At 34.3% G+C, this 27449-nt stretch overlaps 1 protein-coding gene and 1 pseudogene across 1 annotated transcript; both read right to left on the bottom strand.

Annotated features, from left to right (window-relative positions):
• Positions 1–362: 362 nt before the first annotated feature.
• Positions 363–12665, bottom strand: INT1 (inositol transporter 1). Its single transcript, XM_086450986.1, has 6 exons — positions 12013–12665; positions 8827–8897; positions 8399–8734; positions 3313–3420; positions 3035–3220; positions 363–1308 (listed from the first exon to the last, which is right to left on the bottom strand). The coding sequence occupies exons 1-6, from the start codon at positions 12152–12154 to the stop codon at positions 625–627; spliced, it is 1527 nt and encodes a 508-aa protein (XP_086307112.1). The 5' UTR covers positions 12155–12665; the 3' UTR covers positions 363–624.
• Positions 12666–19064: 6399 nt separating this feature from the next.
• Positions 19065–26515, bottom strand: LOC147396480 (homeobox-leucine zipper protein MERISTEM L1 pseudogene; annotated as a pseudogene).
• Between the last annotated feature and the right edge of the window lie 934 nt (positions 26516–27449).

The raw sequence follows: 27449 nt of genomic DNA, 5'->3' as shown, positions 1-27449 counted from the left end.
TTCAAGGTTGAGTACATTGAATGGCAAATGATATAAAATTCATTCATTCATTGTTTTTTTGTTTTTTTTTGTTTTTTTTGTTTTTTTTGTTTTTAAATTGATAATAACTTTAAATCCTAGTCCATGTATCACTTACATTTAAAATTAATAAGACTAAATGTAGATGAAAATAATTGCTTCCATTCACATGTGCTTGGCACATGCATTTTACTAGTAGTATACATTCCAAAGGGACAGAGAAAACATATGTAAATGTCTAAAATCCGAGAGTAATTTGGTTCTTTCCATTCCAATTTTGGGTGTGAAGAAGCAATTTAATTCATACCAAATTTGTTTAAAAATAAAACATTGAGAGTGAGGGAGAGAGACTAGGGAATTTTGATTATATATCAAGTCCAAATTTGTTTTAAAGGAAGCCAATTTTTACATCATACAAATAGGGCTGGGACAAGGCAAAAACATCCCTCCCATACCCCCAAATTGAAAAGGAAACGCTCCTACTAATCTCATTAGAGATGACCATGGTGGTTGGGCCACTCTTCTTATAGTCTATAGTGTATCTTCTTCTTCTTAATATGAAGAAACATAGAAAACATAACCCATGCAATAGAAAGAAACTTAGAATCAATTCGTCCCCCCAAGGAGACCTTCCATGTCATACCCACTCCCCCATGCTCTCTCCTTCCAAATCTTCTCGACCTGCTCAAAGCTCAACCCCTTTGTTTCAGGTACATATGCAAACACAAAAAAGAATGCAACCACAGCCACACCCGCAAGTATCAGGAATGTCACAGGAGTTCCCACAGCTGCAGCAATTGACAGAAACGTTTGGGCCACGATCAGGTTCGAGATCCAATTCACAGTAGCGGACATTCCACCACACACCCCTCGATATGCCTCGGGATAGATTTCCGAGTTCACGGCCCATGGCACTGGTCCCATGCCTGGTGAGAAGAAAGCAATGTACAGAGCCAAGCCCAAAATTGCAAACCAACCATACCAACTTTCGCAGTTTTCATAGAGAGAGTGAGTACCACAGAGTCCAGATACGATATTGGACGACTGCAAGTAGAATGCTCCAGAGAGGATACCAAGGGCAATGATAACGCCAGACAAGCTGGTGAGAGCCAACTTGCGTCTCCCAAAATGGTCTATCAAGTAGATACCAAGTATTGTTCCAACTGCATTCATGCCCGCAACTATCAGGGATATGAGTAAAGCAAGCTTGTTAGAACGAAAACCAGCCATCTGCACAATTGTAGGGCTGTAATACATGACCGTGTTGATTCCCGTGAATTGCTGAAATGCCTGCACATATCAAATTTCTTGATCATTAAATGATGTTAAAATTTTGAAAGAGAATCAAAACATAAATTCGGAGGAGATTCAAACAATGCAATACTGGGATTTTATTTCTTCATTGCTTTTCAAGGAAATTATCCTGGAAGCCACCAATCGATTTCCACAAACCAAAACCTTGTATACTTGCAAGATGACAAAATTGCCTCAATTTTATTAAGGGTATGTTTGATTGCATGGAAAGTGATATTTCTATTTCCACTCATGCAGAAGGGGAAATTGAGTTGGTTATTAAAGTAACAATAACTTCTAGGAAAGTGCTAAAGCTCATGTGAGGCTTCCAATATAGAAATTGAAGATTACAATGCATGAATAAAAACAGAAATGGAGAGATATAGTGCTTGGCGGCCACAACCCGCCTGAATTCCTGTAAAGGAAGGGCTTTGACACACGCACGCAATCTGAGGTGGGAGAATAGAACTAGTGGAGGGGAGAATAAAACAGTTCCACTAGTTCGACCACCTCACCCTTCTACGAATTGCCTCTACCACGAGAAAAAGTAGGTAGACTTTCTTTTTCTATTTTATTCAGCACCACCAAAACACTATATGGCGAGAGTTCTCTTCCTTCACTATGGCAGCCCATTACATGATGGGGTATCATTCGTGGGGTGATGATATGGATGCAATCTGTATGGCTAATCCAGATGGTCAATTATCAGATGGACAGCCCAGATTTCCTGTGAGCACCCCACATGAAAAGAAACAACCCATCATAATAAACTACCATGTTTGCATTAGAAGTATTGGCTACCTTTCACCCCCCACCCGCACAATAAATAAATAAACCAATGTTGTAAATGAAAGGGATAAAATACGTCCATATATTCTACAGAATCAAATGGCCTACCATTTTTTCACACAAACAACATTAAAGAAATGTAATTAGTTAGGCTGTTTCTACCCTGAGTTGCCGAGCTTTCAATTTTAGGTGTGAAAATGGCTATCTACAAGTTAAACCCTCAATAAATATTTACTGGTGAAGAACTAGAAAGAGTTCACAAGGAATTTTACCATAAAGAGACCAGATTTCACAACCCAACCACCCTCCAAGAAAATGAATTATGGGAAAATGATATTAGATGATGGACAGTATTCTTCCAATATAAGGATGTTGAGCAAATGATACATATATATATATATATAGTGGCATTCGGCAACCAACATTACAGAGCCAATTTTGTCCTATATGGCTTAAAAGTTTCGGATTGGGCTGATTTTATGTGAGGATGATCTCTAGGGTGAGGAGATCATCTTCACAAAAAATCACCCCAATCAAAAACTTCTAAATCTATCAAAAGTGGTTTACAAATTATCAGTAAAAAATCGACAGTCCACATTCTAAATCACTTTTGATGGGGTTAGAAGACTCAGATTGGGATGATTTTTTGTGAGGATGATCTCCTCATCATAGAGACCATCCTCACAAAAAATCAGCTCAATCCAAAACTTTTAAGCCACATAGGACAAATCGTTGGCTCTGTGTTAGCTACCTAACGTTGGCTGCCAAACCTGAATCAATGCATCAAACACAAAGACGCATCTCAGTCCCCATATTTTGCGATTAAGGCATAGACAATGACAATGAAAAAACTAAGAGGCAACCAAAGTATTGTAATTTTGAAAATGTAAAAGATTTGATCATCTAGAAGCACTAGGAAAGTCTGGGAATTTACCTGAAGTCCAGCTCCAGCTAGAAATGCCAGCCTGATTTCCTTGATTTTGAAAACATCAAAATAATTGACAGCATACTTTGATTGAAGTTGTTCCTCTGCAGCAACGGAAAGCTGGTCTATCTCGTCCTCTATACGGTCGGAGTCATAGAGTTTTGCAAGCACTGTAACAGCTTTAGATTTTTCATTCTGCAATTGATAGAAAGGTTCAGATACCCAAAAACAAAAAAAACATGCAGGGCTCGAATAAAATTAATTAGAAGGTATCACATTTTCTGTACCTTCATGTAAAGCCAGCGAGGGGACTCGGGCAATAATAGCATAAGGAAGAACTGTATAACAGCTGGCACACCAGAAACTCCGAGCATCCACCGCCATGTCCCTGGGACCTGCTTGATCATAAACAAAAATGTTTGCAGAATTTATGAACACCTAAACTTCAAATATTGCAAAAAAGTAGAAATGAATCAACAAAAAATTTGATCCTTCACATCCTAATTCTCACTATATTATTCATAAAAAAAAAAAAAATATATATATATATATAATATATATATATATTATATATATATATATATATATATATATATATATATATCTTACTCACTAAAGTGAACTACCACCTGACCCACCTTCGAAACCAAATCCCCTCACCTGACAGCAAAATGTCCTTTCACTCATTTGCCAACGGCATTTCTTACTAATATTAAATATTGAGTCTCAAAAAGGTGAAGGGAAGCAATTTACCTAAGTGATGGGGATTCCATGAAAAAAGATCCGATGACTAACAGATTCTAAATAAAGATGCGTCAAATTCTCATTGCAAGTTACCGTTCCCAACCATAAATACAAACATCGGTTCTTCCAATTTAAACAGTTCTAAGTTCAATTGAGTGTCAACATTAAATTGTATAGAGATTTTTATGCACAACTTTATATTTGTTTGCAGAATCTAACATTTCGAACTCTTGGTTTTTCTTTGCAATCTGAGCAGTCATATCGTAATTAAGAACTCAGAAATTTAGGAACATACTGCAAATAGAGTCATACACCACTTGTCCAAAACACATACGTTTAGAGCATTGTGTGAACATATTACATACTAATGATGCAAGGATGTTTCAGGGCATCTTCTTGAAAAGAACATAAGAACCATTGATTAACACATGCTTCAAGTAATACTTGGAAAGAACAGCAATTAGCTTAGAAGTGAAGTATTTCTAAGAAACCGTGTTAATTGACAAACATAAATCACAAGTGCTTTAATAATGACCAAGAGACAGGTGATTGGTGTGGCAAAAAAATCAAGAGGAACCAAAGCGGAGGTGATGACGTTTAGAGACTTACGATGGTCGTTGTGTGGGAATCAGTCAGTCCAAGATGCAAAGCAATGTAGGAAGATCCAACCGCATTATATAGTTATAAACAAAACTATAACACTCCTTTGCATTCTTTTTCAACTTCTTTAAGTATATTTATATTCTCATTGACTAAGAACAGAGAAAATGATTTTCCACATTATCAAGCAATCACCACTTACAGAGCAACTGAAGAAGATACAGTTAGTGATTGCTTGTCGATTATAAAAGGTTCCAATGTTTCTTTTCTTGCCACTAGAGAAACTGGAAGTGTCAAGAAACATACCAATAATGTCATGCATATCTTTCTACTTCTTTTAGAACCTCAGGTGCCTATGCAATAACAACACGGTACTTTTTTGTTTTTCTGTGTCAAAATACGCCAACACATACAAATGTTGACACGTCCAAACACACACTGTAACATACACTGTGCCATCAAAAATGATTTCCAAAAAAAAAAAAGACAGTGCACTCTACTCTTGACCGAAGTTGTCCTAAATTGAGTTAAATGGGGAAATAGAATTCATTGTTCTTACCCCAAATAATTGGGATAAGGTGTATGTTGAAAAGAAGGGAATACCTCTCTCCTCTTGTTTTAGTTTATTTTATTTTATGTTTTTAATATATTTTCCTTACTTCTGAAAAGCAATATGGTCACTTCAGTTATATTTTATAAACAGTACAGGCGAATACTTCTGTGAAGTGCTTTTCAAACAAAAAAAAAATAAAGGTTATTTGAACATTGTTTTGTTGTTTCATCTTGTTTCTACGCACGTGTTAACTGGGGTTTTTTATTTTGGGAAGAAAGTGTTGCTTTTTATGTATAAGCAGCCCTTATAAGGCTAGATGATACCTCTTTGATGGATAGTTGAGACTGACTTGTGTAAATCAGTAGTGTAGTTCCGTTAATTTCGATTAGTTTGTGTAAACCAAAGTTGTAGTGTGGCTGATTTGTGGAAATCAGGCAAAATGACTATGGCTTGTATGACCAGACATGTGCAAGGATAAGTGTAGATGACATTGTAAATACATCCATGTCCCATGGTAATTATTCTCTTATGATAGGATCATTGGACAACCCCAAGTCTTTAGATTACAACTTTAAAGTCAATGGCTCGAATTATGGAGAGTGGTCTCAATCAACAAGCATGTTCATTGGAGGAAGGTGTGAACTAGGTTACAAATTAGGAAGACTAGGTGTACCGAATATACGAAGTTCCACATATGACAAGTGGGATGCTAAGAATATTACTATTGTCTTGGCTCCTAAACTTTATGCAACCAAAAATCAATAGAGGATTTTTTATTCCACAAGAAAACAAAGGAGATTTGGGATGCAGTTACTTAGACTTTTTCATAGGTTCAGAACTTTGCTCAGGCTTATCAACTCAGCCAAAGAATCTCTCATCATCATCAAGGGGAGAATTGGATATGGGAAGAATTGGACCATTACGAGTCTTTCAAGCATATTTGCTAAGAAGATGTTGAGGATTTTGTTGGAAAATGGGAGTGGATTTGATCGTTATTTGTTACCTCCCATCTAGGTTGTTCATATTTTTAAAATATGTTGTGGTTCTAGAAAGAAAGTTAAAAAGTCTCATATAATTGAGTTCTTAGCCGAATTTAGTCACAATTTGAACTGGTTGGAGTTCAAATTCTAAATAGAAATGATCTCCCATATCTCAGTCAAGGGCATGAATCAGTGCAAAACGAAGACAAAATGCGATTCAACATGACAATCTCCTCCAAACCTAAGAGATCATTCGTTGCCACTACAATTGTACTTAAAAGGGTATCAATGGAGGATGGAATAGGTTTGGGAACACGATGAGCAAGATGAAAATAATAAGTTGAAGTATACTTACTCTGGAAGGTCCCAACACATCAAAGAGACATGTTGGGATTTAGTGGGACATCCACCTAAATTTAATAAAATTTGGGTCTATTGGAGCTAATACAATTTCATCAGCTAGTGGTTTTGCCAATGTCACCCTTTCGCTTCATCCTAGAACTCATGACACACCAACCCCAGCTGTTGTTTCCTCAAAGAAGATGGTCACCATTCAAGCAGATGAACTTCAAAGCTTTTGTCCCATCATGTCTTAGTTGGAGAGTACTTCCACTTCCTCAACAGCCTTTTCTCATTTAGTTACTAATGAAACCACACTCCATACCACATATCATGCCTTATCCTTGTCATGGATTATCGATTTCGGTTCTTCTGATCACATGACGGGAATGTCCTTATTTTCTTCGTATCATTATATGTTTTGGTAAGGAAAAAAGTTATAGTTGTTGATGGATTCTTCTCCTTGTCATGGATTATCGATTTTGGCACTTCTAATCACAACTTTCGCTAGAATTTCTGCCACTCCTTTTCTTCTCTCAAACTTAAACCCAAACGCTAGCAAATTCAACTGTGTATATTTATTATGATGGTGAGGATGATAATGAAGTTATTGGTTAAGCCTATCATGTATGGGCATGCCAGATATCTATACACCAACTTGAAGGAAAGGGTTGGGAAAAATGGCATGCTTGTCTATTTTCCTTTGCGTATGTCTTTTTTGTGTTTTCCTTATTTCTGGAACAGCAATATGATCACTCCAGTTATGTTTTAATATATTAGTGAGGAGTTGTGTAAAGAATCACAACTTTCTCCAAAATTTCTCCCATTACTTTTCTTCTCTCAAGCTTAATCCCTAACCCTAGCTAAATATGGTGAGGATAATCATGAAGTTATTCGATAAGTCAAGTCTATGGCATATTTGAATGTGTTGTTTTTACCTTCTCATATATTATTTTCTTTTTGTTTAATGATCTGGTTTTTATATATCAACATATTAAATTATAATACATGTGAAGGGACGTGTCAGCATTTCGGGCTTTTTGAAGGTGCCATGTTAGACACCCTGTACACATGTCTGTGTTGTTGTTACATAGAGAGGAACTACTCATTATTAATAGTATAAGAACTTGATTGAACTAGATCCATTTGTAACGATGTGTAATTCGCATAGGAAAAAATAAGTTTCCCTTTAGTTATGTTGCTCATTCGCCAATACTTAAAATGCAATCCCCAAATTCTATCTTGATTCTGCCTCTCTGGAACTGCACAATAAAACAACCTTTCATGCCCAAAATCATACAAATGAGCGTGAAATATAAAATAAAAAATCTATTCTGTTAGTTAAACATCAAATCAGAATTATTAAACATCCAATTCGATTCCTGAAAGTTGAACTACAAATTATTGATAAGCATAAGTCTATGAACTAAGCTTGTCATATCAAAACCAAGTTGACCATTCATATACTTTAAAAATCTTATATTTAACTATAAATCACTCATCAAATATATATCCAGTGACTAATTATTTTTATTTCTTTACCATCGTATAATATATGAAAGTGTTCATATAATCCATGCTAAGGTTTCCCCATAGCTGTATGAAAATGCTGGTCAAGTGAAATTAGATGAAGTACTAGTATGTTTTTTCCCCAACACTTGCAAGAACTTTTATCAAAACCATTGTAAAAAAATAAAAAATGATGAAGCAAGCAACCATATTGAGTTCCATCTGTGACAGCAGTGTGGATGTACATTAAAATATGTTTCTTTGGAGGAAGCCTCCTCTGCTATAAGCTATGGTTTTTTAACATTGTTCCAATTCAAGTCTACATTTTATGGAAGAATCATACTTGAATTGGGATAGCAAATTCTTGTAATTTCACAAAGTTTATGGCAAAATTTACAGTTTGTAGTATTTCCGTCAAGGCTTTACAAGATTTTCTTCTATTTATAGATAAATGGGGCTATTTATGAGTTTCCTGACACAGCTTGACAAATTTAAGAGTTACATGTGACAAATGTAGTTCACTATGAATATAATTCAGAATCAAGAAAAAGGTCTATGGGTATTACTTTGAAGAACATATTTTCAGGGGTTCATCCAAATATGTATATAGTAAAAAGCACATGAAATGGTAAAGCAAGAAAATCTGACCTCAGTAAAAGCAAGGTTTACAAGGTACGAAAGAAACTGTCCACCAGTAATCATAAGCACATTTGTGCTCACTAATCCACCCCTTATTTCAGATGGAGATACTTCTGCAATATAGACTGGAGCAGTAACAGATGCAATGCCAATGCCCAACCCAACTAAGAATCGTCCAAATATAAGAATATAGGCATCCGGTGCAGCAGACATTACAATTGATCCAATTGCAAAGATTACATCAGCAATGAGAGTAGCTTTCTTACGTCCATACGCATCATTCATCCACCCACCTAACACGGCTCCAATTATTGCTCCCACCAATGCCATGCTAACAATTGTTTCCTGCAAACTTAATAATTTAGTGACCTCGCAGAAGTACGAGTCCATGATATAAATATTCCCAAGAAAAAGTGGGATACTCTAAAAGATTCTACCTGTAAAACTTTGCTCTCATTAACCACCTGAAAATCATCTCGAATATATAGAAGAGCACCTGATATAACACCTGCAAGCGACATTTTCATTACATGAGAGGCTTAGACATACAAAGTTTATGTTTTCAGTAAGTACTTTATATGCTCTATTTCTTTCATTCTTACCTGGTAAAAATATGTTATGGACTAAAATGATATTTTGGAACAAAGAAACTTATTTGTAGCCCGATTAGACTTATTCAGAATTGGACATACTGATCTCCATAAACCCCACATCCTACCATGTCCTTACAATTAGTTGGTTTTAAAATTTGTAGGCATGGGGCGAGAAGCTTCAATGGCCTACAGCATGTTGCATCATTCTTAGGATATGAGTGCAAGCCTCATGAGCAAACCCTTTTAAATAAGAACTAAAAATATAAAGAAAGATAGAAACAATGCAATAACTTCAGTAAATACGAGAAATTTGACCAGAAAAAAAAAAAAAAAAAAAAATAGATGCCTTTGAAAGTGATGTATTTTGTTCATCATCAAATCCTAACCCCATATATCTGGGGTTGCTCGAACGAATCTTGTTCCTCCGTCATGTTGATTTTATCTTTTATTGAAAAGCTTATTATTATTTCATTCAATATTAAGCGGGAAATGAAAAAACAAAAATACAACCTATCACCTACAACTGTATTTAAGTTGCATCACATGACAAGAGGCTTAAAAAAAGGTGTATAAGATGTTAAGAACTACCATACTTAAAGACCTAGTGGTTGAGTCATATGGCTCATTACCACTGACACTTTTGTATCAAGCCTTAAATGCCTTATAAAACATTTGTGATTGTGTATAAACTATTTCCACATGAGCATCAAACATAGTAAAAAAAGCAAGCAAAAATTGATAGACTACACATGCTTCAGAGCTATGTCAGTAGCATATATATATATATATAGAGAGAGAGAGAGAGAATGCTTTTCTAGGGAGATGCTAAGATCCAATACCTCATGGGGAGATTAACATTTTCTACAATTTTGGATTTCTTAACATTGTCCTTGTTTTTTTGTCTTTTAGTACAAAAGAGTAAGGCATTTTGGTTCTTGGTCAAAATATTACTTAACTAAATTACCAAGATACCACCTTCAGAAAATGCATTGAAATAATAAGCATGTGTTGTGGTAATATCACAAGTCTGTGGTATACCACTCGCAACTTTATCAGCTTACCAAGTTGGCACCTTCAATAAATGCATTGAGATAATAAGCATGTGTGGTGATCTAATACACAAATGAAGCCATAAATGCTAAAATCAAAAGCATGTGCTCATTAGATGATTACAAATATAACCATCCAATTAATGAACTTTTCAATACTTTTAACCACATTACTTTTTCAATCGCCCAAAGAATTGTTGAAAGACAAATTTGAGAACAACAATATGGGTTTTTTTTTTTTTTTTTTTTTTTTTTTTTTTGGGGGGGGGGGGGGGGGGGGGGTTGTATATAGGACATTTTGGTAACTACATTTTAGATTTTTAGTCATTTTGAAACATAGAAATGCTATAAGGGGTATTTTAATCATTAACTGAAGAAGCATCTCATCCAAAAAACACATAATTTTAAGTTCTGTAAGATCGCTGCAAATACGTAATGCTGGAGGTTGGAAGTGGGTATTAGCCACTTCTCACTTCTGCCAATTTTCAGCTTCTTGTAAAATGGGAAGCACTTCTTCATAGGGGCATAGCCAGGATTTTCTTATAGCAAGGGCAAATTACAGTTAATTTACGGTTGAAAAGCTTGAAGATGACTAGTTTTGGGGAGAAAATTCAAGGGTTTTTGGTTACAGATTGAAGAAAATAGCATTTAGGTCATTTCTCATTAGTTTATGATAAAAGACCCAAGTCAAGGGTGCAATGTGATAGCTACATGCCCCTTGACCTTGGTCTTCTCCAACACACTAGTGCAAAATGACCTCATTACCCTTGACTTCAACCTGAAACCAAAATCCATTTGAATTTTATTCCCAAAACCAGTATCTTCAACCTCTTGGGTAAAATTGTTTATCCTAGTTTTCAACATTAAGTTTAATCTAATTTAACTTTTAAATCTAAAGAACAAGTTAGGATTTTTGAAGTAGAATATGATGAGAAAAAATTCTAAGATTATTTACAAGGGATTAAGGCAATGCTCAAAATGATGGATAAAGGATGAAGTTAAATAGATTAAAAAAAAAAAAATTATAGAGGTTGAAGTGCTTGAAGATGACTAACTTTAAGAAAAGAAAAAAAAAAGTTCTTTAGTAACAAGTTGAAAAAGAGGGTATTTAGGTCATTTTCTGTTAGTCTGGAAAATTAGAAAAGTAGAAAAGCCAAAGAGGGTAAGCCATTAGTTTTAAACATGGTTTTAAATCTCGTCTGAGACCGAGATTACTTGTCCAAATATTCTCGGTATCGTTAAGGAATTACATGGTGTCTCACCATTCACACCATCACACAAGATAAACAAGATGTCTCAGACAATTCAGTAAAACTCGACCGAATCAACTGGGATTTTATAGAATTTGATTAAAATAACTAATTTATTTAGTATTTATTATATAAATAAAAAATAAATTTATGACTAAATATCTTCTAATCTCCCTTATTTTATTAAAAAAATTATAAGTTTTTTCATTTAAATATCAATAAATTAATCATTATAAACCGAGTTAAAAGGTTTATCATGTCCAAGATGAATTGACTCGTCCGAGACAACTCGGTCTCGTCCATGGACAAGACGAGACATCAAACCAAGTTTTGAAACCATGGTTTGAAAGCAAAGGTAGGGTTATCTCAAATATTTACCAGACCCAAAAAAATGGGGGAGGGGGGCCAAAATTTATTTTAATAAAAACAAAAGAGGATCGCAATACACCTTCATCACAACCCTAAAGCTGATTTGGCCCACAAGAGACCCTCAGAGGAGCAATTGAATGACTTTCTTACAGACAACACAGTTTTAGAAAACACAGTAGAATGGGTACTTCTTTTCTCTCTCTCTCTCTTAAATTTCTCAAAAAGGAATTTTTGTTGGTTGTTTCTCAAGTTTTCTAATTCTACAAAAGAAAATTTGGGATATGGTTTTTTTTTTTTTTTAATTCTACAATATTATTAATTAAAAAAAATTAAAAATCAAAATATGTAACAAGTAAGAATACCTGTGTCGTATCCGAACAATAATCCACCAATACCAGCAGTCACTGTTAATCCCAACACATAACGATTGCTGAAATACGTAACCTTTTTCTTTGGCGATGGATCCAAATATCCAGAGCTACCCGGCAAGGACAATATCGTCATTTTCTTCCAACAAATTCTTCAATTCTAGGCTCTAGCAACCAATTATCTTTCGCTCAGACCACACAAACTTAACTTAACTACTAAGTTCTGATCAAAGCATCCGAAATTCATAAAAAAAAAATCAAAAAATCAAAACGAAAGAACAATTCCCCCCCAAAAAAAATTGGATAATCTTTCTTTCTATTATCTATGCCAACCGAAACAATTTCAGGTTAGAACCGAACCGATTACCGAACCAGAATTCTAGAAAAATCTGAAGAACCCAAGAATTAAAGAATGCTTGAGTAGAATCTTCGTCATCTTAACTCTTAATCGAATCGAAGAAGGAAGATTAAGCAGACTAGAGAGATTTTTGCGAGAAATTATCTCAAGACTGCTCGAAAGTAAACTAATTAAACAACAAACATCCGAATAGAAGATAATATATAAAAATAAAAAAAAATTAGGGCTCTTTTCTGGGTCTTCGAAGAACACGTGAAAGAAGAAAAGTTGGAAATGGTAGTGGTAGTTGAAAGTTGAGGAAGAAGGCTTTTAAGCATTCAAGTGGTGGAGAGGAGATGATCCTGTACTCCCAGGACTGGCCCACTATCGAGTAAACAGTCTTATCTTGTTGAACACGTGACCTATTTTCTTGGTACGCTATCACATACATGTGTTGGCCCACAACTTGATGAATTTTCATTAAAAACCAAGAAATTAGATACATATGTGCTGTCTAAATACATTTTGACAATGTATGTAGAACTTTAATAGAAATTGATTTGATGGATCACTAAAATTCAGTGGTACGTGCATATTTTTCAACTCGTTTGGTTTGAAACACATAGCAATCGTACGTGAGTTGCCAACTCTCTATTTTCAAGTAAACCTTAATAATTAAAAAAAATAAAGAAAAAATCATTGGTACGGTATTGAACCGCAAAAATTTACCAATCAGACTAATTGTAGGCATAATTTTAAATCTTCATGACTAAGATGACTCATCTGATATGTTGATATCATCCACTAACAAGATTGATAGACAAGTAAAACGTATCAAACAAGATTTAAATCATTTTTCTCATTGTTAAATGAGACAATTCAAACGCATTAAAAAATTTATCCAAGATGCCTTAATCTTGTTCATAAACCAAATAAAACATCAAAATAAATTTTAAAATCATGGTAGTAGGTCATATTTTTCATGAGTCAATCAAAATTAAAGATAATTTAATTGGATGCAACGAATCTCGGTGGGTAAGATAGCAATTCAACTCGAAGAAGCATAAAACTTTAGGTATCAGTGTCTTACTAGTGCACATGAATTTCAGGTGTGTTTCTTTCCAAGGGAACAATTGGTCCACGTGTCATTTTATTGGATAAGGACCTCCTTTAGATCTATTCATTGGATAAGCATCTTTTATACTATGTTTCAACTTCAACATCATCATTATTATCATCTAATTAATGTGTAGGAATAGAAAATTCTCCATCCACTCTGAACTGGCAGGGTTAAATACATTAAATGAAAAAAACTTTGAAATGGGCAGCTCTCATCAAAATTTTGAAGAAATCCTCTCCATTAGATTACATGTGACATTTTCGAGAAGATATTTCTAATTTTGATGGAAATATAAGGGTGTGAAATAAATTCAAAATGATATATGTCTAGTAACAAGGAGGGTCCTTCAAAGTCGGACTCATATAAAATAGATTGTACTTATGTCACCCATTTTTCATTTAATAGTTTGGGTCCACCAAGTAAATCTATTGTCCTCATCCTCTCAGTTTTTGTTTGTTTGTTTGTTTTTTTTTTTTTTTTTTTTTTTTTTAATGTGCGAAAAACATTTTTTTTCTTTTTTTCTTTTCCATGATTTGTACAATCCCCACCACATTTTAGTGAATATTTAGGATCTTTTATGTTTATAAATTGATGACATACCCTTTATGTAATGCTATGAAATTTTATTACGTATATTGAGGAATTAAGTCAATTATATTGACATGCTTTTCTATTATGTTTTAAAAAAATATTAAAAATAAATTATAACATTGTCGATTTAAAATAAGTATTTGCTAGAAAACGAATTTGACAAATGAAATGTACATGTCGGGTAATCTTACCATAATTATGATCAAAGAATTAGAACATTTAGTTAAAGTAGATAAAACTCAAAATTTTATAAGAAGTTCTATTGGTCAAATAGATATTACTATTGAATTAAAAAGAATCAAAAAAATATAATTTAGACTATAAGCATGTTTAAATCCGAATTTAATAGTATAAGTTACGAAAATATTAATTTTGTTAAGAGAACTTATGGTTTAAGGGGCATTTTGGTCAATAGAGAAAAATCAATAAGGAATTTTAACAATCTAAGATACATAGTTTAAATTGGTCTAATGCACGAACACAACGGACAATAGAAAAATATATGAAAAAAATATTTATTTATTTATTTTATTAAAATAAATATATTTAATAAAATTGTGTTGAAGTATAGTTATTTGAAAATATTGAAGTGTTAAAAGGGTGAGATATAATTAATATTACTATTATTATGTTATATTATATTAGAAATAAATATGTGTTAACAGCTTAACTATCCAGGTGTTTGTATACATTTTATTTATTATATTATATTATATTACTTAAGGTATGTTACCTGATGTAACATCATTCGTGCGAGAGAAAAGAAAATAAAGATGAGTTGGTTTTTAGAATGGTTTCATATACGTAATCTTCGATTTCGATTCAAATATATATTAGACGTGAATTAAGATCGGACATTGTAGAACAAAATATCTACGACGTCGAGATCTATATAATCATAGAAATATTTTGTCGAATCACCGAAGAAATTAATTGAAAAAATTATTTTAAGATTGTAAGGACGTGTAAAACCCAGTAGCAAAGTAGGAACTTATAATTTCAAATTTATAGTATAGTTTTCAATGAAATCTATTTTATTTATATTTTGATAGTTAGTTTCAAATTTAATATGATTTAAATTCAAAATTTAAGCTTGAAATTATAGAATAATTTGTTTTATATATTTTCTATGATATTTTAATATCATGGAACAAAAAAATGAATTTAGGTTAGTTTAATCAGAAAATCAATTCGAAACAAATTAATTTTCATAGTAATTTTGATAAAGTATCCATTTAAAAAATTGGTAAGATGCAATATTTTGTGTAGATACCACAATTTGAACGGGTAGGGACTCAAAAGGATTCAAAAATATCGAATTTTCTAATAAAATTTGCCAATGGGCCTCAAAAGTCCAATTCGCCGAAACATGACATTTTTATCAATTTAAGGGTTCTTAAGACTCGTAAAGATATAAAGGGCCTAAAATAAAGACTTGGCATACCCACCATCTCCCCTACTCTTCACCGTTCCACCCTTGAAATCAAAAATACCCTAGACTTAATCTCACATCACCTAAATCCTAAAACACACTCACCCTCAAAAACTCATCCCAAATAACCTAAAACTTTTTCAAACCCAAGTCCAATATACAAAAATCCAACCAATTCAAATCCACATCTATAATCCACAAACCATTATCCATATCAACCAATCAAACTTTATCATCAAATGGACACTAGTCCACACAACTCATCTCCTAAAATAATCATTCTACCCAACCTAACCTCTCACTTTCCTCTAACACAACCACCAACTCACATCACAACATATACCCCCCATACTCCATGTCATAAATCTAATCCACAGTTTTTCTCTAATATAATCACCAACCTACACCTCCCTTCATCATTCACTTTACACTTATTTTCACAAGCCATCCCCACACCCCTATCTTGCAATCAACTCATCTAATTACTCAATTTTCATACCTTTTTTTATATATGTCATCATCCCTTTCACTTTCCCAAAAATCTAAACATGTAACTCCTTACACAACTCGCTCTTTTAAAAAAATACCACACATTTTCATCTCAGCTAACATTCAATCACATTCTTTCAACCAAACACCACATCATTTCATACCACCAAACACTCAACTCAAATGGGTTGGGGGGACCCAAATAATCCGGGTAAGCAACTATCCATTTCCACCCCATTCCACAAATATTCTCATCTCCACTCTAAATTTCATACCTATCACCTTCAAATCTCATACCATTATCTATTCTTCTACCTTTTCACCCCATTATACCTTCAAAAGAAATCATCAATACCTATAAATACCCTCCTTACCTTTCAAAATTGGTACCAAGTCTAACACACACACAAAAATCTTCCTTCAATTCTCTTTTACTCCACTCTCATACTCTCACATAAATCTTAAAAAAAATATTTTCTCAATTCTAATAAGTACTTAAAGAAGAATAAATAAGGGAAAAAGACATCAAAGCTTCAAGGTAGAGTTGAAAATAGCATTGCATACCCCCTCTCTCTCCACTCTCTATATCCCTATTCTACTACCCCTTTACATCTTTAATTTTTATTTTAGGATGACTTAGGATGTAATACTTCCCCTCCTTATCTCCAGTAGATAGAATTTTGATTTGGTTGAAAGTATAGGGATTGTAACTGTGGACACGTGATTTATTCAATTTTGAATATATCATCCACTTTGGAGAATTTTTGAGTCGCCATCATTCATATTTGAATGGGTGTGAATTGTCACCCGGATTACATTTTTTTGAAAAAATGTCATTTTTGACATTTTTGTAACTTTTGTACGGATATGGCTCATTTGGTCCAATTTTTTTAGGTAAATGGGCTCATTTTATGGAGTAGGAAAGGTATTATGCACCCTACTCTATCCACCATAGTGGTAACCTCGGATTCGATCCATTCTTAAGAATAAAAATAAAATAAAAAGAAATTAAAAAATCCAAAATGTGCCATCAAGTATGAGAGACTTTAATATTGATTCAAATCATTGAGGGCACTCTTATTAAAAAAGGGGTCTTTTGATGGTTCAAGCCATTGATGGTGTATGTGTGGTGTAAAGAGGAGAAAAGGGGGTGATTTTTTTCCCAAACCCACCTTGAACTTGATTTGATCTTCTTTATCTTCGCAAAATATGAGTCTTCTTTTCTTGATCTTGATATGATAATGAGTTAATTTTTTGATGGTTGATGATTGAGTTGATAAGTTAGGAGAATTGAGGGATTGAGTATGATAATGAGAGAGAGTTGAGAGTTGAGATCAGAGGGTTGAGTATGATAGTGAGAGAGGGATTTTTTTTCTTATGAGACTTGGGGTTTTTCTCAAATTTTCGTTAGGTAGTGAGAGTTGAGAATGAGGGGGGTTTTATAGAGTTTGAGAGTTATTTTTAGGGTAAGATGGGGTGAAATGTTGGGACATGAGTTTTGAGGGTAGGGGTATAAAATTAGGAGTTGTGAGAGGGGTAATTATGTAATGAAGGTAAATGGGTTGTGTTTTGATCCAAATGATTTGGATCTTATCCAAATCATTTGTGTGGAGTGTTTGATGAGGTGAGATGATAGGTGTTTAAGAGGGTGTTTGTAATTGAGTGGTGTTTGATTTAAGAGAATGGAGGGTGTAAGATGGTGGTTAGGAGGGTGAGGGAGATGGTGACATGTGGCAAAATGTGTGGAGATTAAAGGTTTAAATTTAATTGATGAGAGAGAATGAGTATTTGATTTGAGAGGAAGGGTGTAGGTTTAGGTTATAGAGATGGATTTGTAGGTAATGATAAAGGTAGATTAGGGGAAGGTGATGGTTGGTTAGTAGGGAGTGATGATATTAGGTTAGGGGGTGTGGGTTGATGTGATTTTTTTAGAGAAAAAGTAATGGGGTAGTTAATTTTTTAGAGAAGAACATGGGAGTTGGTAGTTTGATGAGGGAGGTGAGATGAGGTGAGGACATGTACCATTTTTGATAAAAAAAAAAGTGATGATTGGTTTGATGTGGGTAGTGGTTTATGGGTTAGGGTTACGAGTTGGATATAAATTGGATATGGGTTTGGGCTTGGGTTTTAGGAGGGTTTTAAATTATTTTGAGATTGGATAGGGTTTGTTTTAGGGTAGGGTGGGGTATGTTATAGATATTTTGGGATTTAGGTTATGTGGAGTTAGGTTTAGGTTAAGGAGGTAAGGTGAGGGATTGATTTTAGAGAGTTAAAGGTTGGTAGGCAGTAGATGGGCTTGGGGTATTTTTAATTTCGGAGATGGAGCGGTAAGGGTAGAGGAAATGATAGGTGTCCCAAGTCTTATTTATTTATTTTATTCATTTTTTTGAGATTTTCGAAAATATTGGATTTGATCAAAATACCACGTGTTGGCAAGTTGGGCTTTTTAGGCCCGTTGGTGAGTTTTATTGAAAATCGGGCATTTTTAGGTTTGGGGGTGGAGCAGTATAGGTGGGGGGTGCGCCAATTATTTTTGGTAGACCCATTAGACCACTAGGAGGTCTCAAGGGCCTCGGTTCGATCAAAATGTCATATTTGAGTGATTCGGACTTTTGAGGCCCGTTGACCAATTTTATTGAAAGATTGTTGTTTTTGGACCCTTTCGAGTTGGGCCCGTTCAAGTGAGGGTGTCTACAGCTGCCATTCTTTACAGGAATTGCGTGCAAAGAACTGCAAAGAATAGACTAAACCCCTAGTTGTACGGGATGAAAAACCTTTGTAAAAAAAACATGACTTCGGATTACCGATTGAATTGTTGAATTTTGTGGAAAGTGATGACTCAAGCATGGGGTCAAACAAAGTTTTGCCTTATTAATTCCTTGATCTCGATGGCGCGGAGTTCGTGTGAAATCTTGGATTTGATGAGTTTTGAAATTCGACTATTTCTTCGGTTGTGTTTTGACAAATCGAAGTTGAGTATAACTTGAAAGGTTTTTATTTTTATTTTTTAGATCCACTTTTCATTGCCTTCTTTTGTTGATCTTACTCTATTTCTACCATAAGTTAACCATTTTAATTCATGCATTGTCCTTTATAATGACGCCTTTGATCCTTTCAACAATGCAAGCAATAAGGTAGTTAACAGTTGCCACAAATCTAAGAGAGAGTTTTGTTGTTGGAGTTGAATCAACCAAGATCTGAATGCAGGAGGGCTACATAGTCTGAGTCACCCCCATTTAGAACCACATTTACTGCAACAATATCAACAGGAGCATAGATTACAAAAGAGCCCATTGGATCGGTGTTACTCTTTTATAATATCAATATGTTGCCCTGGCTGAAATTTGGAGTATTAACTTATAGTAGAGAGACACGGCTTACCAGGATCTCTGCCATTAGTAATATGTGCCATTTCTTGAACAGCACCGCCATTAGAAAGAATGTCCCACTCATTTCTAAAGTTCTCATTGCGAAGGAAATTGAAAACTTTCTTTGGTGGGACTAAAAGCCAGAAGGAAGTAGATGCACTTAGCACAATACCAGGAGGCCTACCGGGATCATCTATGTTTTTTCTAGTCATGGCCCTTACATCTTCAGCGCCACTTCCTGATAATGTTGTCCATGTGTGAGCGGTAGAAGTACTCACACCAAAACAAAAATTCATCACTATTCTTTCAGCCAACTTCAACATACTCTTTCGTTCTTCTTGACTTGTGATCACACCAATATCTCCAACCGACATGTTACTAGCCATAACACTTGCAAGGCGTTCATACTGTCAATCTAGGGTAGCAACCCAACATTTTCCCTAAATTCAAGGTCAGAGTTAACCAGTGTTCTATATATACTGTGAACTGCTTTGTCATCCACTTCTACATGTTCGACCTATATGACATTTGGAATAACCATTTGGTATTTATTGGGTTTAACAGCCTGATGGCCTTCTTCGACATCTCAATATCGGGCTAGGACACAAATGATCAAAGAAAATATTGATCACCATCCAAATCCCCTCAGCATGTTTGTTTACAATACCTTACAAAGAAACTTTCTCGAGTCAGAACCAGAGGTGAAGGGACTTGAAATTCTATTGTCATCACTTGAAGAGCTCTATTATAGTTTTGATAGGACTTCTAGAGTCATGGCCCTTGAACTAATGTTAGAAAATGTATTCGACCATTGATTCACATCCATGAGGATCTCAACAAGGTTAATGTGATTCATGATAACAACGGCAGTTTCTCGAGAAGCTTCTGACTTCAATCCAAATGGTTTTGGCCTTATTCCCCTCGGGAATGTTTACATGTACTTATATTCACTTAAAACATCATAAGCATGATCAAAGCTATGCACCCACAATGGTTCCCCTAGTTGGGCCATTTTTATAAGCTCTTCCATTGCTGCAACTGCAAGTTCGATGATCAATGGTTTATCTGCCTCAATAGGTCCAGAGAGTGATCTCAGAAGGGGTTTGCTCAGGATCCCTGCTTCAACGTCTTCGCATTTTACTTAGTGAGTCGTGATGCTTCGGACGCCAAGGTGGTGATGATGGGGCAAGCTATCTGAATTCGTACTTTGAAAGAAAAATTCGATCAAGACGTGTGATTGGCACCATATATTTTTGTATTTTCTTTTTTGTAATGTGAAACTTTTGAAATGAAAAAAAAAATGTTTTTTTTTACTTACTTGGCCTCAGGTGTATCTATTGCTTTGAAAATATGAAGTTTGAATCAATCCTAGATTTTTCATCATTGGCCAAAATAGTAGTTTTGAAAACGTTTGAATTTTTGTGATTTGTTTTCGTCAAATAAATATTGAAGATGCAGAATATAAACGTTTTTTAAAAACCTTTATTACTTCGATGATTTATGTGTTTTTGCCAACTACTGATGATATAGATGCTAGTAGCTCTTTGGCTCTTTTTAGAGTCATCCTCAGTGTCCTAGTACTAGGTGAATATCGATTGAGCGTGGGACTTGGGATTTTGAGAAATTTTTACCGTTCACAGTTTATACTCATGCGGGCCAGGAGTTAATCTTTTTTTTTTGCCCCTGGTACTAGTTACGATTTTCACCAGACCCGGTTTTCACATTTTTGTGCATCGACGCCCTTTTGGATTTTCATCGTACCAGTGACTTTGATCTTGTCAATAGTTTGATTTTTTTACTTATAGTGTCATTTTAGGTTTTTATTATGCCTTTGCAGACTATACTTGTATATTTTTGGATTTTTACATTACAATTCTCGTTTGGAGCCTCTGTGTCTTTGTGACTTGGTGCGAGATCAGTGACTCTACTCATATAGTGGCACTCTTTCTTGAGTGATCGATCTAGATTCTCCTCTCGAGTTTGTTGATGACTATTCATGGTTCGGCAACTCAAGTTGAGCGGCGAGATCGACTACTTTACACTTTGAGTACTTTTTTTTTGATTATTTGATCTGAACTCCCCTCTTGAGTTTTCCAACGACTAATAAGATTTAAGATCCAGATCAAGTTACATGATCATTGTGCTATCATTGTCATTGTAAAGCCTTAGAACATTCCTTGATCCGAAAGGACTTTTGGTGGGATGAAACGTTGACTTAGGTTAAGGGTACTGGAAAAGATACAAAAAGTTTAAGATTTGGATCTATCTAGAGTGGGTTAAACGTGGGGCTTATCTATGTCTCCTCCCAGCGTTTCTCGAACTTGTTTAGGCTAGGGATTTGGGTCGAGCTAAAGATCAAGTGTTCGATTTTTGACTTTTTTATTTTTATTTTTTGTATTTTTTTAGCCGTTCATAGTTTATCCTCATGCAGGCCAAGAGTACTTTGATGCTTTGATTTTTCTAATTTTTTTTATACTGTTGACTTGCCTTAGTTTTAGGTTAAGAAATGAACGTGATGGCTCAAAAGGGTTAACTAGGGTTAGATAATTATTTTAGGATAGCAAAGATGGCCTTTCGTCATCTCAGGGTCGGATCTCAAGCATAATATTTCTTGACAGTGTTAGCATTGATCGGTTGCGGGAAGACTTATTTGTCAATTTATGTGAGAATCAGAACTCCTCCCGTCATTACTTTTTTCATGATAAATGGTCCCTCATAGTTTGGTCGTAATTTTCCCCTAGCATCTTCTTGGATTGGCAAGATTTTTTTCAAAACAAGGTCTCCTGGTGAGAAATCTCTAGACTTGACTTTTTTTTTGTAGGCACGAGTTATTCGTCGCTGATAAATCTATCCGTGGAAAATAGCTGCGAAGCACTTCTCTTCAATCAGATTCAATTGATCAAACCGGGCTTGAACCCATTCTATTTCATCTAACTCTACTTCTTTTAAGATCTGGAGGGAAGGAATCTCAACCTCGACGGGTAAGACTGCTTCCATTCCATATACCAACAAGTACAGAGTTGCCCCAGTTGAGGTTCAAAATGAAGTCCGATAGGCGTGAAGGGCGAAAAGCAACATATCGTACCAATCCTTATATGTGACTGCCATCTTCTTGATGATTCTTTTGATATTCTTGTTGGCAGCCTCCACTACTCCGTTCATCTTGGGTCTATAAGGTACAGAGTTGTGATGAGTAATCTGGAAGTCTTTACACATCTTGATCATATCTTTGTTCTTGAAGTTCTTAGTATTGTTCGTTACTAATCCGCTGGGAAGCCCATATCGACAGATGATGTTGTTCTTGACAAACTTCAATACATTGCTTTTGGTGATATTGGCATATGATACAGCTTCTACTTATTTTGTGAAGTAATCAATAGCAACCAGGATGAAGCGGATGTCCATTTGAAACTTTTGGAGAAATCTGCCCAATAACGTCCATGCCCTAAAGTGAAAAGGGTCAATGAGTAGTCATGCTGTGCAATTATGAAGGTGGAACGTTGATCTTATTGGCATAAATCTGGTAGAGATGGCACTTACGAATGTGCTAATAGCAATCCCTTTCCATTGTTGTCCAATAATATCTCATTCTCATGATCTTCTTAGCAAGCATGTGACCATTCATGTGAGGTCCGCAAACTCCACCATGTACAGTCTCGATCAATCGTTTAGCCTCTATTTCTGTGACACAACGGAGAAGAACCTCGTGATGTGATTTTTTAAACAGAGTCCCGTTACTTAGGAATAATTGACCTACCAATCTTTGGATGGTCCTTCGTTCATTTACCGTTATATCTGACAGGGTGGTTCGATCTTTTAAGTATGCCTTGATGTCTAAATACCACAATTTCTCCTCGGGCTATGTTATATTCACTGGTAAACAATAGGCTCGTTCGTCTTGGATGCCAATTTCGATAAGATCGATGACTAAGTCCTTTGAAATACTGATCATGGAAGCAAACGTGGCCAATGCATCTGCAAACTAATTTTTCGCTCGTGGCATGTAAGGTGCTAATTGATTCAACTTCTTAAAACTGCTGTCAGCTTCTGTTGTTTGAATCTGCTATCAGAATCTGAAAAGCTGAAAAACTTGTTTGATAGAACTTTTTAAAACTGCTGTGCTGTTGACTAGAATATGGTAATTACTGTTTGATACAGCTTCTAAAATCTCATGTAGTAGGGTAAAATGATCAAAATACCCTTAAGGTTGATAATGCAACCAGAATGCATAAAAATTACCAGAATACCCCTACATATATAATTACACTAAATATATATAAATATAATAAAATTATATAAAAAATTAAAAAAATAATTATTTTAATTTTAAAATATTTATTATTCTAAAAAAAATTATAAAAAAATTTATAATTCTATAGAAATTTCGACAGCATCTCCTCTTAAAAATAGACATATAAAATTTTCCTGATAAACAAAATACCTGCATAATACACAATCCAACATAATGTACGCAGAATGCATCAAGAATTACTAAAATACCCCTATAAATATATAATTACATTAAATATAGATAAATATAATAAAACTCTATAAAAATTTTGACAGCATCTCCTCTTGAAATTGAACATATGAAAATTTTCTGATAAACAAAATACCTGCATAATATTCAATTCAAATTTCACATTTTACATAACACATCCACATTATATCGTATATACATAACGCATCCACAACTACCACATTTAGATTCTGACATCATTTAAACATAATAATTATAGTTAATATAATAAGTAAAATTGAAATAAATAAAAATATAAAAAATATACATCCAACAAATGCGTACAAAATATATTTTTCATTCTTCTTATTTAACTTCATTACTTTATCTTGAGGAACATTATCATTGATAATGTTAACTTCATCTACCCACAAAAAAGACCCTGCATATCTCTATAAAGTAAAATAACACATGAATTAATATCAATATCACCAAATATAAATACGTACCCAACATTAATATCAATACCATATTACCTGTCCAAATGGACACCAATAAAACATCCTCCCATAATTTTCTTTTGTTTTAACTGTGACTAATGTCATCATTCGATCACATGAACAACATGGTGGATACGTATAGTTTGCCATCAATGTTATTCATCATACACAAAGACAATAAATAAATAAACATAGAATCTTCGAAATATACTTAAAAATAGTATAATCTTTATTCCAACATTGTTTAACAGTATTTATAATTACAATACAAAATAAAAAAATAGAGTATGAAAATACATCAATGATTGCCAGTAAAAATGACATCAATTATTAAATCCCTATGTATTTTCATTGTTTGTTGACTCTGACGACCTACTAATGGGGAAACTAGATACTCTTGATTAATGATGCCCTCTTTTTTTACTCCTGTTGATCCTTCTTCTTAGAATCAAACAAATTCTTCATCGATGATAGTATGTTTTCTGATAAAATTGTGCAATGTCATGCAGGCAATAATAATGTTTCATTGTTTGTCCAAAATATATGAACGCATCAACTTCAAAATTGGCCATTTTACTTTCAAAATCCCAAAGGTTCGTTCAATCACGTTCCAAAGTGAAGAATGTAAATGATTGAATAATTCATTTTGACCATTTGCCCGTAATCTCCTATAGTCTTGTAGATAGTATCGAACAACTCGATAAGTTGCGAGATAACTATTTATGAGTGGGTACCCAACATTTACCAAATAGTATTTACCTATTATCCAAAAAAAAATATATTAATTTCTAAGATTGAATATAAATAGATAAAATTGAAAAACTTTTAAATACAGACTTGGTGGAGGATATGAAAATTTTAAATTGGGAGTATTCAATGTCTCAAGGAAGACACGTGAATCATTAGCTGACCCTTCCCAACCAATCACCACATGAGTGAACAACATGTCAAACGAACATATTACCATTACATTTTGTATGAGTCCCTTATATCCTCGATATCGTATTTGTTCCGCTATTAGTACAAATGCACTAATATGCGTCCCGTCTATCACTCCAATATAATGTTACGTATTTTTAAGGTATATTAATATATAAACATTAATGAAATAAGTATTTTTCGAATAATATATATATTACCTTAAAATATGGTCAAAAACGAGGATTGTTACGGATGTGCAAAGAGACTTCATTGAGGTTGGGAGGTACAATTAAGGACATTGATAAGTTCACCATAGCCAACATAACTTTGTTGAAATACTTACTAACCGATTGAACTGAGTGATCAAAACTATTTGCAACTAATCTTTGTCCTTGATTATATTCTACTATCAATAGAAACATCGTTAGTTGTTCTTGAATAGTAATATAGCATTCCATCTTTAGTAGACCTCAATCTTTCAAAAGACTACACAGATTCAGAAATACGTGTTGTTCCATTCTATATAATGAATGACATGTCACACGATTATCATCCAGTGTTTTCCGCACAAAATCAATCCCCTTTAACTGATTATTATTATGTGGCTCCTTATATAAGAAATTCTCGTAATAAAATGAAGAACCTAGGACGCCTCCTGTAGTGATCATACTTAAAACACTTGAGTCGACAGTATTAGTTGAATCATCATTTGAATTGATGGTATCAGCCGTATCAGTTGAATCGATAGTATTCGTGATATCAACATCTGAATCTATATTCTGCTTATGAATCCATATTAGTGGTATATATCTATCTAACAACAAATAAAATATCCATCTAACATCAAATAAAAATATCCATCTAACAAAAAATATAATATGCACAATATCCATCCAACAGCCAAAAATAACCAATGTAATTGCACTCTATAAGTACATCATAAAACCCACAAAAATATTGTAATAACATATAAAACACGTCGAAATGCCTTTTCCAGCCATAAAATTAGACATCTCGCCCTCCAACCACTCACGACGAACATCTGCTGATCGTAATGCACAAAAAATCTCTCTGAATTGTTTGTTCTTTATAAACATCTTCAACACATAACGATAGAGATCACTATTGGTGGGTACATCTGGTAGTTGGTCTAAGAACTCGATCAACTCTTGAATACTGCCTTTCTTAATTAGAGTGTGATTGGTAGAAGAGGATATCTGACTGTGAACTGTATCTGCGAGCTTCTCCAATGATTGGCCAATTCGCATAGTAGTAGTCATCTTCTGCCTACGACCTTAAGGTGGTAGAGTATCTTCACTTCTACGTCGAACTTGGGCTATGGGTGAGGGTACAATAGGAGTAGCATCATCCTCAAACTCATCAGCATCATTAGGAGTAAAGTCTAGAGGTGTCTGAGATTCTGGATGCTAGGTCGGCATGACATCATCTAAATCATCCTCATCAAGATTCTCATCCTGAGGTACTGATGCAGATGGCATTGTACTAGATGCAGGTGATCATATCCGACTACCAGTGACATATGTGCCTCCAAAGATTAAATTCAATTGTTTCGCAATCTTCAGAGGTTACTTTCGAAATATTGCATCTTTTAGATGATGCTATAAAAAATAAAAAACCCTATTTTACATAAAAAGACAAAAATCTTAAAATAAATAAAAGGACAAATTAACAAAAAATGTACCTCTAACCACCCATCCCACCACTCATCACTTGCATCTGATATGCCATTATCAACATCATAAGAGACGTCAGTATTCGTGCAAATCTTATTCCAATGTCCCCAAATACCTTTTTGTCTATCCCACTTGTTCTTCATTTGCCCTCTATCGTAATAAACATTAGTTTTTTTTATTAAACTCCTTAACTAAAAAATCATAACCGGTCTTGTCAAGCACTTTATGCGGTCTCCTCCCTTCTTAACTAATTCATAGCAGATCTCAACCCAAACTTCATGTTGTTTGGGTGCCTAATCTGTTTTTACATTCTTTAAATTATTATATTCCATCTGCCAATGGTAATAACAAGAGACGATAGTAGAACGAAATATTACTTACACCATCTTAACCTATAATTTTTGCACAGTGTATAATTAAAAAGAGAAACCAGGAGGCAATGTCAGGTTATCAGATAGATAGCCGGAAGTACGCACAGTTCTCAGTCCCACGGTGAGGGAGCCTTGTGTTCTCAATCTTT

The sequence above is a fragment of the Akebia trifoliata genome, chromosome 8, assembly GCF_017979445.1.
Source record: "Akebia trifoliata isolate Shusen 1 chromosome 8, ASM1797944v1, whole genome shotgun sequence".
NCBI classification, from domain to species: domain Eukaryota; kingdom Viridiplantae; phylum Streptophyta; class Magnoliopsida; order Ranunculales; family Lardizabalaceae; genus Akebia; species Akebia trifoliata.
Note: the sequence above shows the minus strand (reverse complement) of the source record. Positions and strands in the feature narration are given on the sequence as shown.

What these genes read in the sequence shown, in the direction of transcription:
- INT1 (XM_086450986.1), bottom strand. Translation starts at nt 12,154, where the DNA reads ATGACGATATTGTCCTTGCCGGGTAGCTCTGGATATTTGGATCCATCG. An exon ending in ATTGTTCGGATACGACACAG is followed by an intron (nt 8,898 to 12,012) that starts GTATTCTTACTT and finishes TGTCGCTTGCAG; the next exon opens with GTGTTATATCAGGTGCTCTT. An exon ending in TAAACCTTGCTTTTACTGAG is followed by an intron (nt 3,421 to 8,398) that starts GTCAGATTTTCT and finishes ATGATCAAGCAG; the next exon opens with GTCCCAGGGACATGGCGGTG.